This window comes from Capsella rubella, unplaced genomic scaffold (genome assembly GCF_000375325.1).
Source record: "Capsella rubella cultivar Monte Gargano unplaced genomic scaffold, Caprub1_0 scaffold_8, whole genome shotgun sequence".
NCBI classification, from domain to species: Eukaryota; Viridiplantae; Streptophyta; class Magnoliopsida; order Brassicales; family Brassicaceae; genus Capsella; species Capsella rubella.
In genome coordinates, this window is record NW_006238916.1 from 335,945 (window position 1) to 348,899 (window position 12,955).

The following is a 12,955-nucleotide window of genomic DNA, read 5'->3' on the forward strand; positions in this document are numbered from 1 at the left end:
ATATGCACAAACTACAAAATAAAATAGTAATCAAAATTTTAGTTCAATATATCATCAAAACGTTTTAACTAGGATTGTTGTTGTGATGTTTTTGATTCAGCTTTCGGTCCACCGCAGTTGTCGTTAATTATATTATAGGCTATAAGGGAGTGGCGATGCATGACATGAGCCTTCTAAAAATAGCGTGTGTTTGAAAAACACTTCCACATCAATTTTTTTGCTTGCTTATAAATTGGATCACAAGTTATAACTATATAGTCTTAATCTATTCTTTCTTAGTGTTCTGCTTCCCATACAAATTACAAAAAAAAAAAAAGAATGAAAATCTTGATATACCTTGTTGTGTTCTTTCAGCTCTTTAATAGTTTCACAGCCAACAGAGTGACAGATTCCTTGATTCAAGATGCTTGCAAGAAAGCTTCAAAATATGGGGAACCACATTACTACGAGTTCTGCATCGCGTGTATAAGTGAAAATCCAGAGAGCCAAAAAGTGAGAAATATTGATGAATTGACAATATTAGGAGTGAAAATCGCTATTTCAAACATGACGAACCTGAAAGAAGTTGTGGAGAAAATTTTGGAAGAGAGAAATTATAAGAGTAAGTTGAGTGGGAAGCTCTTGCGTGATTGCATTAAGCTTTATTCTGAGGGAAATAACTCATTAACCAAATCTTTAGAGTATATCAAATCGCGGAAATATAAGAAATTCCACACTAGTATTGATAGAGCAAAAACTATTCCGAGAGTTTGCGAAATGGGATTCAATGACGATAATAAACAGAAATCTCCGGTGAAAAAAGACAATGATGTTCTCTATGACATCCTCGACATGGCTCAGAGTTTTAATTTAGATGCCCATTTACAGCCGACTATGTAGAGTGGCTAGCTGAATAGTACATTGGTTTTAGGTGTTGATTCTTTCTTTTGTGTATGTTAAAGAATTTATTAGTGGAACAATATAAGGTCATATATTACAACTTTGATCATGGAGATAAGCATGGATCAAAGATGGACCATTTCAAATCTAGTTTCTTATTTTCACCTTTTTCTAAATTGCTTTCACCATAAGCTACAATTAAAACACTTTTTGTTTGAATATAAAAAAGTTGGTCTTTCTCACTTCTCAACTTTTATACTTTGTGTACATGCTATAAGAAAATAATAAAAAAAGGATTTAGCTTGGAAATGATGCAAAATTTGAGTAAGTAAACTGTTGAGAAGAGAAGAGAAGAGAAGTTAATTCATAAAAGAAGGGTCAACAATTGTTCAACTAAAGTTTAATTTAGCTTAATTATATATATAATATATACTTATGACAAGATTCTTATCTGATAGGATTTAAACTTTAGCTTGAAGTATTAAGAAAATGACTTCACCCATAGAATTAGTAGAAGATACATATCGTCTCTCTACTACATATATAAAATGCTTCACATAACAAGGAAAAAACAAAAATCTTTAATGCCATACCTTGTTTCATTTCTAGTGATGGTTAAGTATTTGTTCAGTATATTTCTATATGTTATGTTCTTAATCAGTTCCTGACTCATAAGTGAAGATTAAACGGCGATGGTTATCAAATTGTGTGTCCTAAGTACCTTTTCTATTCAGTGTATCTATACTGATCTGAAGCAACTTTAATTAACATTGGTTAAAGATGTTAGAATAACGTAACCCACACTGTACTTTTTTTGGTGTTGAGTTTTAGAAGCTCATGATTCTTCACATTTATTAGAACTATATAGTAACCCTAAGCGGTTAGACCCGGTTCAAGAAGAGTCATCATCTCAATCAATTTAATTAATAAAGCTCGTATATAATAAGATATTATAAATCCAGGTAACATACTACTATGTAAAATATCATATCCTTTTCTTAGGGAAAATCCAATACATAATTAGAGCAAGTTAAAATAAAGATTACTAATCCTACATTACTACTCAATTAAAGTATACTCAAAATTGAGTATAACGAATTTGGAGAGCAAGTAATCCCAATATATGTTAAACTCATCGCCACTTTTGAAACCACATGATTTTGTAAAGTTCTTCCAGCCAGATCGGAAAAAATAATCCTTCCTGGATTTTCTTAGGGTAACAAAATATGAATTATCATTGACTACGTCCATGATTTCAACTTGAATACCATTCTTCAAACTCTTATCCGTAACACCTTCCATCTTCGTGAGCACAGTCGTTGGTGTTAGTGTTCTTGATATGATCATAGCTGGGTCGATGCTCAAGTCGTTGTAGTTAGACATATTGCTTACGGCAGATTGGACGAGTTTGAAAACTAAGCACACCACATATGTCTATATATATAGTTCCTGCTGCCTTATAAAGTATTATTAATCTTTTCTTTTCTTTTTATCACTTTCAAATCTATTAGATAATAATAAAAAAAAAAATCGCCTTTCAATAGATTTAAAATTTTAAAATAATTATAAAGCTCAATGAATTGAGGGATAGTTTTCCTAAACAGGATATTTTTATTAATATTTTCAACATTTTCAGCAATATATGTATATAAAACTGGTTTACTGCCCTCATTATGATAAACACTTATTTATTTTATTTTATTTTAGAAAAGGGAAATTATCTATAAAATAATTCTCATATTTGGATTTCATTTTCATTTTTTACTTTTCACCTTAAATGTTATTTATATATTGATTATTTATATAATTATATATTAATTGATGATTTATAAATGATTTATGTATCACTTGATTATTTCTAATATTATTATTGTTAATATATAGTTATTTCCTAAAGTTAGTCTACTTATTTCTCTTTTATTTTTATAACTTAGTTATGTATATAGTTTATATATAGTTATTTTCTCACTCAATTAACTATTCAAGCTTTTTCGGATAGTCATGATCTAGATGAGAAGGAAGGATTGTACCCTCTGCTACCCTCTACGAGAGAGCACATTGTTGACAATAACAGAGATATATAGTGAACAACCTTGTGCCAATTTTTTTTTTGATGAAGTACCAAACTCCACGAAGTAAGCGGAGTGATAACGCACGACATGAGTCATCTAAATAAAGCATGTCTTAAAATAGCAGATTCATGTTAGAAAATGATTTCATAAAAGAATAATATAGCACTCTCATGTTAGAAGATTTTTGTTTGCTTATAAATTAGATCAAAATTTACTATTATTCTTTAGTTAATTCTATCTAGTGTTGTGTTTTGCAAACAAAACTAAAACAATGAAGTTCTTGATTCATCTTGTTGTATTATTTTTCCTCTTCGATGCTTTCATGGCCAACGGTGTGGCAGATTCTTTGATTCGAAATTCTTGCAAGAAAAATTCAAGATATGCGGAACCATACATCTACAAATTTTGCATCACATCTATCAAAGCGAATCCAGAGAGCCAAAAAGTAAGAAACATTGATGAATTGACTATGGTATGTACGAATAGCGCGATATCAAACCTAACGAAAGTGAAAGGGATTGTCGAGAATATTGTAAACGAGAAAAAGTATAAGAATAAGTTGAGTCGTACGTTCTTACGGGAGTGCATCAAGCTTTATTCTGAGGGCTATGAGTTGTTAAACTCAGCTCTGAAGTACCTCAAAACAAGAGATTACGAGAAATTTATAGGAAATATGGATATGGCGAGAGGTAAACCAAGAGCTTGCGAAATGAAATTCAACGATGATAATCATCAGATATCGCCTGTAAAGAAAGAACGATGTTCTCTTCGACATGATCAACATTCCCTATTATTTTTGTTTCAACGCTCATATTAATGGTTAGGTTGTCGCAAATCGATTTTGTCACATTATAACATAGCTGATGAATATACTATATATTGCGTAAAAATTGTCCAATGTGTCTATATCATATGATTGTTTTGACATAGAAAAAGTCTAATTTCCTCCCCCTCCCCTAATTTTGACAAAGCTTCTTTCTATTTACACTCTCTTCGTCCTGAGCCCATGACATCTATGATCTATGCCAGCTAAAGTTGTGAACGAATGAAAAAACTTACACATCATATACTTTACTTCTCATTCCTTTCATACCTGGCATTGATAAAAATCAAAGCACTGAAAAGTCTAAAACATCACTAGAACACCAAATTATTTGTTGCTCATATTTAGTTTTGTCTAGAGACTGAAATGAATTGAGATCATGTTTTGTTCTAGAGCTGAGAGAAGCGTTTATTAGCTTCGTTAATAGTGAGAGATCAATGATTGGTACGTTTTACGTAGATAAATATGGATTTGGTCGCCACAATAGAGTGAGTATATATATATGTACCTACGTGATCATTTTAGTTATTAACGTTTTTAATTTTTCCGAGAAACCTAACTTTTCTTTTTCTGAATGCATGAATGTAAAAATTATTCACCCGAAAAACATTTTTTTCATTATAATTATATTTTTTCTGAATGAATGCATATATGCATATGCATCTTTTTTACAAATATTGTTTTTGACACTGAAACTTGTACTACTTTTTTTATTTTTTTGCTAAAAATACTTATATAACTACTGTTTACGTCTTTCTTCGTTTAGAAAATCATTACAACGTATACAAGTCAAATTGTTAAAACGAACAATTAGGCAATACGAACTAAGTGGAGTGGTAAAGCGTGACATGAGCACTCTAAAATCAAGCCGTTGTGTTAGATAATAAATCTTATTTATCAAAAAAAAAAAAAAAACTAAAATTGAAGCAAGACTAATTTAATAAACAACCTGTAACATTATTTTTTTTATTTACTATAAATTGGTTCACGAAGTTAAAACCTTCATGTCTCTGCTTCTCCAAAGAAGAAAAAAAGTTAATAATGAGGTTCTTGCTCTACCTTGTTATGTTCTTTCTCCTTTTAAACGCTTTCGCGACTGAACCATCTTTGATCCAAGATTCATGCAAGAAAGCTTTAGATAAAAACTCGGACATCAACTACGATTTCTGTGTAAACTCTCTCGAAGAGAATCCACGGAGCAAAACCGCACGTAGTCTTGACGGATTGGTCATGCCATCGACAAAAAACGCTCTGTCCAAAACAACGAGCATGAAAGAAACTGTGCAAAAGATTCTCAAGGAGAACAAATATGAAAAGTACAGTGAGAAACCATTACGCGATTGCCTCGAGCTTTATTCTGATGCTAAGAGATCCTTAACCGAAGCTTTAAAGTTCGCGAAGTCGCGTGACTACAAAACCGCTAACGTGGATATAAGTGCAGCAATGGGTGTACCAACCAGTTGTGAAATTGGATTCAAAGAAAGTAAAAAACCAATGAAATCTCCGTTTACAAAAGATAACGATGTTTTGTATCAAATGATTTTGATTCCTTTAGCTTTTACAAATATGTTGAAATGAAACTATCCTTCATATATATAAATGAGATGGACCAATTTACTCACTACGGTATCATTCCATCGGTACTACAAAAGCCAAAAAAATACATACAGTATATACTATGCAATAACCCGGTATAGTGGTTGAACCGGCCGGACCAAGTCGTGGTTCAAGAGAGCCTTCAAACATATTTTGATTCTAAATCATGATTTAAGAAATCGCTGTTACAAGATTAATTTTCTGATTTTTTAATTAATTTGTTGATGAAAAAATGGTCAAATAGTGGAAGAGTTAGCATTTGTTTTTATGTTATGCATGATTCAGAAATTGGAAAACTCATTAAACAAGTTGACTAAATTTGAACATGCAATACATGCGTATATGCAAAGCCAATATTGCATGTTGACTAATTTGAATCAAATAAGTTAATATTATAGAAAATAATAATTAACTTTGAATAATCTTAAGAGTAATAATTTCTCAATTTGGAATTATGTCATAAATAAATAAAAAATGTGAATTCATTCAACGAAGTATAAAGGAAAGAATGTAAAAAAGGAACAATTAGACAGTTATGGCAAAGCCGTTACGTTAGATTCAGAGCCTTACCATAAAACTCTATGTTCTCTTTTCCTATAAATTGAAACCCAAAGTGAGAAATATTCTTCATCAATCCATTCTTAATTCTCATCTTCTCCTCTAATACTAATCCTCTAAAGAAAAAGAAAAAAATGAAGTTCTTGGTTTCATTGGTTGTGTTCTCTCTTGTCTTGAACAGTTTCGCATCAGCGCAAACTCTCATTCAAGATTCTTGCAAGAAAGCTGCCGCGAAAGACCCTCTCATGAAGTACGACTTCTGCGTCAATTCTCTTACAGAAGATCCACAAAGCAAAACCGCGACAACCCTCGAAGGTTTGGTCCTGGCGTCGACCAAGAACGCCGCGGCGAAGATCATGAACGTGAAAGGAACCGTTGAAGGGAGCATCAAAGCCAAGAAGTATGAGAAAGTTACCGAGGCAGTGTTGAACACATGCCTCGAGCTTTACGACGATGCTAATGATTCTTTGACCAGTGCCTTGTCGAGCGTTAAAACGCACGACTATTACACCGCTAACGTGTACTTGAGTGCTGCTTTGGATGACCCGGAGAATTGCGAGGATGCGTTCAAGGAGAGAAAGCAACTCAAGTCTCCGGTTACTACCGAGAACAATGTTTTGTTTCAGAAGATTTTGATTCCTTTGGCTTTTACTAATATGCTTTGATGATGAATTTGTCAATGTGTTTCATTAATTAACCCGTCGATTAATGTTTACCCATGGAATGTTGAGAGCAAATGTGACTTTATCTTAATGGAAATAAAAATTCGCTTTACATATCTGTTTTTTTTTTTTTTCTGGGGTAACATTGACATATTAGTTTAGAAAATTTTAGAGAAGGAGATATTGTTTTATTGAGTTTTAAAGCAAATTATCGATTTTTAAATGATTTAAGATATATTTTCTGGATTTTTCACACACCATAAGAAAACAAAATAAATACTGAATGTGAATGCATTGTTTTATGTGATTTACAATTTTCCATAAGTTTAAACCAATAGAATTATATTATTTTTCTTGAAATTTACAAATTACCATCAATAATTAATTAAAAACTGCATAGGTAACTTAAAAAGTATATCAAATACTGACAAATATATAGAATAATGAAGACAAATTTAAATAAAATTTAAATATTGTGTAATTAGAACTGTTCGTCGTGATTCCACGCAATATTGAAAATCTTTGTCATGGTTATGAAACAGGAATGACTTGTCGTAAATTATTGAAAGCGTGCATCATAAATATGGAGAAAGAAGTGTTGGCTATAGTAGATTTATAAGGATCGAAATCAATTATCCGTGATAAAATAGTTGTTTTTGTAATCGTTCTTATAATTTGCATTAAATAATACATTTGGAACCGCTAAAAAAACCAACTACGTACCACCATTTGACTTAATTTTTTGGCCTAAGTGATTGTTGTATGCTCTATAGTATAATAGTTAATCCACAAGTATAAATAATTGGCTCTGTCCATTGTATATAACTCTTTATCTTTTAAGACCAAAATGTATTTATTTCCTTGAAAAGAAAAGCCAACGACGCCGTATAAAGAAGAGTGTTAAAACGAACAATTAGGCCACAAGACGTGAGCGTAGTGGTAAAGCGTGACATGAGCCTTCTAAAAACAAGCCGTTGTGTTAGTCATCAAATCTCATGTCACAAACACGTTCCACCGTTCAATCCTTTGTTTTCATTTTATTATAAATTTTCTGTCACACAGTAAATAAACTTCTTCATCAATCAACTCTCCAACCTTTTTTTGTTTTTTTGCTTTTAATCCCTAAAAAGAAAAAAATGAAAATTTACATTTACCTAATTGTAACGTTATTTCTCCTCTTAAACGGTTTCTCAACCGCACAAACTCTGATTCGAGACTCATGCAAGAAAGCTGCAGCTTCAAGCCCAAAGTTCAAATACGATATATGCGTCAAGTCTCTCGAGGCGAATCCTCAGAGCAAAGCCGCTAAAGACCTCGCGGGACTAGTCGTGGCATCGACCAAAAACGCAGCGTCTAAAGCGACTAGCTTGAAAGGAAGTGTTGACAAGATCCTCAAGGGGAAGAAAATGAACAAATTGACTGAGATGCCTTTACGTGATTGCCTCCAGCTTTATACCGATGCTATTGATTCTTTAAATGAAGCTTTGGCGAGCGTTAAAAAGCGCGACTACGGTACCGTTCGCACGGTTCTGAGTGCTGCTATGGATGCACCAAGCACTTGTGAAACTGGATTCAAAGAAAGAAAACCTCCGCAGAAATCTCCGGTTACCAAAGATAACGATGCTTTGTATCAGATGGTTCTGATTCCTTTAGCTTTCTCAAATATGTTGAAATGAGATTTACTAAAACAGTATCACCAATTAATAATTTGGCTTCAATTAATAAAGAATACTTTTCTATATATGTTAAAGATCAACCGAACACTTTTGTGACAAAAGTTTCACATACACTTACACTCACCAAGTTTTTTTGGATATGCATGCGTCAAATTATATACGTCGTGACAAACTAATTATGTATGTACATAAACATAATGTATTAAACCTGATTAACAACTCTAAGAGCATGTAGTCATTACTAACTAGGGATAATTTACGTACATCATGTGTTGATAATCAAACTCATTATGTACGTACATTACGAAGCCAGCTAAATCTAGCTAGCAGCACGTTTAAGTTTTAAAAGTACCTAAACCTAATAGCATTGCTTAAAAATAAGCTCTAATGTGCTCATCTAAATACTAATCTTTACGATTAGCAAATAATGCTTCATACATAGTCAAACAGAAACTAGTATATAACACTAGCAATTGGATGGGTGTGCATATGAAGCTATCGTATTGATCCACTCCTTACTAATGGGATAGCTCTACGAGGGCCAGTACAAGATAATATGTATGTCGACATGTGTCGAGACTTACAAATTTGATTTGATTACGAATGTCACGAAAGTAAACTTTTCTTTTATTTAATTCATCGTAAGAAAGTTCAACAAGTTCACATGTTTGGACTGAAGGACACAAAACAGAGTAATATCTAAATTTTGCAAAGACAATTCGATAATAAAATGGTTTGGAAAGAAGAAAAAAAACAAGTCCATAAACGACAGCGTTTTAGAAAGAGTGTTGAAACGAATAATTAGGCCAACGCGAGTGTAAGCGGAGTGGTCAAGCGTGACATGAGCCTTCTAAAAAAAGGCATTGTGTTAGTTATAAACTCTCATGTCATACACTTACTTGTTTCATGTTTACTATAAATTGGATCACAAAGTTTCAAACTCTTCATCAATCGTTTTTCAATTCATCCTCTTATAACAAAAAAAATGAAATTCTTGCTTTACCTTGTTATGTTCATTCTCCTCTTAAACGGTTTTGCAACTGCACAATCTCTGATTCGACATTCTTGCAAGAAAGCTTCAGCAAACGACCCGAAACTCAAATACGATTTCTGCGTCAAGTCCCTCAAAGAGCATCCGCAGAGCAAAACCGCAAAAAGTCTGGAAGAATTGGTCTTTGCATCGACGAAGAACGCTGTGTCGAAAACGATAAGCTTGAAAGAAATGGTTAACAAGATTCTCAAGGAGGATAAATATGAAGTGGAGACGCCGCTACGCAATTGCCTCGAGCTTTATACAGGCGCTATTGATTTTTTAAACCAATCTTTAGACACCGTTAAGTCACGTGATTACAAAGTCGCTACCATGCTTATGAGTTCTGCGATGGATGCAACGGGCGATTGCGAATCTGGATACACAAAAAGAAAAAAGCCTCTGAAATCTCCATTTACAAAAGAGAACGATGTCTTGTTTCACATGGTTCTGATTCCTATAGCTTTTACAAATATGTTAGATATTTAAGTACCAAAAGCGCTTTAATACATAGGTTAAAGGTAACAATACTGATAATGTACCTTAAGAGTAATCGGCTTACTCACTGTAGAAGCAACAATGGTCGTAGCTTTTTCAATGTCTTGAATAAAGAGAGTTATCTGCATAAAGATCACAGGAAGGTTTAGATAAACCAAACTGTTTCTGAAATTGAATGCCAATGCTGATAAAGTAGTAAATTTGGTGTTTTGGAATACATTTCCAGTAATGATACAAGAACCGGTAAAAGTGTGTTCAATCCAATTAACAAATCCAAACCATAATCGAAACATAGAAACCTGAATCAAAAACCGAAAACCAATACCAAATCGTTACTCCACTTTCCATTCGGTTCTCAATTTCATAAACAGGAAAACTTTGCAACCGAACCAAACCGGATAGGACATGGCTATATGGCATCAAATCATAGAAGCGTCATAAAAGAGTAAAAGTCAAACAGTTTCTATTTTCTTACATGCGTGCAATGTGAAGCCCATCATCGCTATCTTCATCTTCTTCTTTATTCTTCCGATCATCATTGTCGCGGTTGTGGTTACTTGATGATCCCAACAAGAAAGGTTGGTCCTTTAGAATTGAAACCTGATCCATCGGAATCGCATTTCTCTTATAGTTCCAAACCAACATTGATGTGTAATCCTGAGTTGAAACAAGTCCTTTCTCTCTTATAAATCTCTTTTGCTCTTCTAGCGTTTTTGGTTCATCGAGCGTTAGGTATTCTATCAAAAACTTCTCGTGCTCAGGCCTCCAATTACCCGGAAAAGGCGAGTAATCGGTTTCTGGAACTAGAGACATTCTTGTATAAACAAGTCCATCAACCGATTCAGCAAGACCCATTTTCAGGAGATTTTGATATTCTGGTGATAGACCTTTCTTCTCCTTCAACGGAAGACTCAAATTCCGTCTACCATGCTTATACACTTTCGCTCTTGATCTGAGTTTGTACTTTGCAGCATAAAGCTTAGCAAGTGAACCACGGATAATATAAGAACAAAAATTGACAATTTTCTTCCGGTTATCTGCAAACCGATACCACTCAGCAACCGTAGTCAAAAACTTATTCATCTGATTATTCGTATGAGCTTGAGTTGCGTGGAACATTCTAAAACAAGGTTGGGGATCCGGATCGCGATCTCCTTTAATAAAATTCAGCTTTCGAAACTGTTTGATGCATTGTTTCAAACTCGCTGTAACGGATAAAAGCGTTCCCACACCTTTTTCGCTTATAATCTTCCCACCGGTCGCAGTATACCTCAGAGTCGGATAAACAACTCGACGACACAAAACATGATCAAGAAACATTATACCTTTAGTTATATGTTCAATGGGGAGATTCTCATTGTCGAGTCTAAGCATATACTTCTGATCAACAAACTCAATCAGCTCTTTCCTTAATGTTGCAGCATCAGCTCGAGGTCCACGGACTCCGATCAAGATATGACCTCCATATCTAACATAATCCATTTTCCTCGTTTTGTCAGGACCGCTTGTGGGAACAAACTCCGGCCATGAGGTGTTTCCTTGATCCCCTTCTTCTGGGCTATTCCATATAACATCGCTTTTAGAAGGACGGTAAAAGTCTTTCACTTTTGATTCCATCCAACGGTCAAGCTCATCTAAACATACATTAACCAAAAGTGGACTAAGAATCCCGCAATGTCCCCACTGCGGAGACTTCCCAGCTTCTTCAGGAGCAAAACCAAAGAAGGTCTCTAGCCAATAAGGATCAGGCTTCGGCTCATCCTCAGCCAAAACTCGTTTTTTCTGATACTTTCTTTTCTTAGTCTTCTTCTTCTCACCATCTTCTACTTTACTCGTGACAACAGGCGTAACAAGCGCAGATTTAATCAAATCAATCACTTTCTTATCTCTAACATCTCTCATCAAAGAACTAATCACAAACCCAACTTTCATTCCATCCAAAACAACACTCAAATCACCCTTAACATACCACAAATAACCCGCGAAATTCCTCCGAATCACTCTCAGAACCGTATGCGCAGTTCTACCAGGCCTAAATGCAAACGACTTCTGCGAAAACCGAGACTCATAAATTGGTTCCAAAATCATCAACAAAACCTCCTGAACAATCCTATCCTGAAACGGGGTAGGTTGCGTAGTAGTCAAAATCGCTTTGATCTTCCTCTTCGACAAAGACTCGTAATCAGTTTTATCCCTAGGAGATTTGATATAGAAATCCAAACGAGCTCCCCATTTAAACCTATCATCAAGAACAGAGTTTCTCAAAGCTAACAAATTCTCTAAAGCTGCTCTCTGAATCGAGCTACGAGGAACATAAGCACCTAATTCATCACAGCAAACTTTCTGATAAGCTAGTACCCATAGCTCGAATCTTCGAAGATACGAGGTCAAATTAGTAGCGGTTTTGTCAGGTTCTTTGAAATTCTCAAGCCACATCTGAGAACAGAGAGATACTCCGTCTTCTTTCAATAGATTCGCTGGATCATCTGGATCTGGTGCTTGTTGTTGCCTTCGTTGAGGTGCGAAGTAAGAGAGATATCGGAAAATTGCAGAGCCGTTAGGGTTAGCAGTGAGAGGAAGAGTGGTGACGAAGCAGTAGACGTTGGTATAAGTGGAAGATGACTTGAGCCATTTACGAGGACCCAAACTAGACAAGCTTCGACGCATTTGGTTAATGGCACAATGAGTCTGGGATGATTTGTAAATAACGATCGTGTTAGATAGAATCAACGAAAAATCAAAAACAAAAAGTGAATTAGAAGTTGGAAATGGAGAGAAATAAGTTTTGAATTCGTTCTTACAGAGATTGATGAGAGCTTCGTCGTCGTCTTCGTCTTCTTCTTCTTCAGGGAAATGGTGGAAACTGTAGTAAGAGTAACCCTCGTTAAACCCCAATCAAACCTCTGTGGTTTTTGCGTTTTGGTGGAGTTTGAGAGAAACCCGAAACGGGCTAAGCTTAGAGCTGCGAGGAACACGAGTTGGGCTTTTTATTATTGGCCCAATAGTTATATCCCTTGGTCATTCTGGTGAAAAGATAATTTGAATATCAAATAACAAACTGTGCAAATGTTTACGATTTAACTCTGGGATTTCTACACGTTAGCAGTTCTTGAACTTTAGCCAGTCTTTACCATTTAGTACACGTTAGCAAGTATGATATG

At 34.5% G+C, this 12,955-nt stretch overlaps 7 protein-coding genes across 8 annotated transcripts; 6 read left to right on the plus strand and 1 right to left on the minus strand.

Moving 5' to 3' along the window:
- The first annotated feature begins 318 nt into the window (after window positions 1-318).
- LOC17875690 (pectinesterase inhibitor 12) lies at window positions 319-879 on the plus strand. The gene has a single exon (XM_006281464.1). It carries the CDS (start codon window positions 319-321, stop codon window positions 877-879), a length of 561 nt encoding a protein of 186 aa, XP_006281526.1.
- A 2,343-nt stretch (window positions 880-3,222) lies between these two features.
- On the plus strand, window positions 3,223-3,768 carry LOC17876471 (pectinesterase inhibitor 12). The gene has a single exon (XM_006281601.1). It carries the CDS (start codon window positions 3,223-3,225, stop codon window positions 3,766-3,768), a length of 546 nt encoding a protein of 181 aa, XP_006281663.1.
- A 1,047-nt stretch (window positions 3,769-4,815) lies between these two features.
- LOC17874685 (pectinesterase inhibitor 12) lies at window positions 4,816-5,352 on the plus strand. The gene has a single exon (XM_006281596.1). The coding sequence runs from the start codon at window positions 4,816-4,818 to the stop codon at window positions 5,350-5,352; it is 537 nt and encodes a 178-aa protein (XP_006281658.1).
- A 661-nt stretch (window positions 5,353-6,013) lies between these two features.
- LOC17876362 (pectinesterase inhibitor 12) lies at window positions 6,014-6,706 on the plus strand. Its single transcript, XM_006281380.2, has one exon. The coding sequence runs from the start codon at window positions 6,063-6,065 to the stop codon at window positions 6,591-6,593; it is 531 nt and encodes a 176-aa protein (XP_006281442.1). The 5' UTR covers window positions 6,014-6,062; the 3' UTR covers window positions 6,594-6,706.
- A 1,020-nt stretch (window positions 6,707-7,726) lies between these two features.
- Window positions 7,727-8,266, plus strand: LOC17876102 (pectinesterase inhibitor 12). Its single transcript, XM_006281919.1, has one exon. It carries the CDS (start codon window positions 7,727-7,729, stop codon window positions 8,264-8,266), a length of 540 nt encoding a protein of 179 aa, XP_006281981.1.
- A 664-nt stretch (window positions 8,267-8,930) lies between these two features.
- LOC17875008 (pectinesterase inhibitor 12) lies at window positions 8,931-9,821 on the plus strand. Its single transcript, XM_006281454.2, has one exon. It carries the CDS (start codon window positions 9,252-9,254, stop codon window positions 9,783-9,785), a length of 534 nt encoding a protein of 177 aa, XP_006281516.1. The 5' UTR covers window positions 8,931-9,251; the 3' UTR covers window positions 9,786-9,821.
- On the minus strand, window positions 9,581-12,674 carry LOC111829053 (nuclear intron maturase 2, mitochondrial). 2 transcript variants are annotated; one of them, XR_002832622.1, is made up of 4 exons: window positions 12,596-12,674; window positions 10,270-12,482; window positions 9,839-9,916; window positions 9,581-9,672 (listed from the first exon to the last, which is right to left on the minus strand). XR_002832622.1 is itself a non-coding variant. In XM_023777694.1 (2 exons), exon 2 carries the CDS (start codon window positions 12,459-12,461, stop codon window positions 10,266-10,268), a length of 2,196 nt encoding a protein of 731 aa, XP_023633462.1. In that variant the 5' UTR covers window positions 12,462-12,482; window positions 12,596-12,674. The 2 variants fall into 2 exon arrangements, 1 of the variants encoding a protein (XP_023633462.1); XM_023777694.1 differs by lacking the exons at window positions 9,581-9,672; window positions 9,839-9,916 and having other exon boundaries at window positions 10,266-12,482.
- Between the last annotated feature and the right edge of the window lie 281 nt (window positions 12,675-12,955).

Coding starts and splice junctions, on each gene's coding strand:
- LOC17876362 (XM_006281380.2), top strand. CDS start 6,063: ATGAAGTTCTTGGTTTCATTGGTTGTGTTCTCTCTTGTCTTGAACAGT.
- LOC17876102 (XM_006281919.1), top strand. CDS start 7,727: ATGAAAATTTACATTTACCTAATTGTAACGTTATTTCTCCTCTTAAAC.
- LOC17874685 (XM_006281596.1), top strand. CDS start 4,816: ATGAGGTTCTTGCTCTACCTTGTTATGTTCTTTCTCCTTTTAAACGCT.
- LOC17876471 (XM_006281601.1), top strand. CDS start 3,223: ATGAAGTTCTTGATTCATCTTGTTGTATTATTTTTCCTCTTCGATGCT.
- LOC111829053 (XM_023777694.1), bottom strand. CDS start 12,461: ATGCGTCGAAGCTTGTCTAGTTTGGGTCCTCGTAAATGGCTCAAGTCA.
- LOC17875690 (XM_006281464.1), top strand. CDS start 319: ATGAAAATCTTGATATACCTTGTTGTGTTCTTTCAGCTCTTTAATAGT.
- LOC17875008 (XM_006281454.2), top strand. CDS start 9,252: ATGAAATTCTTGCTTTACCTTGTTATGTTCATTCTCCTCTTAAACGGT.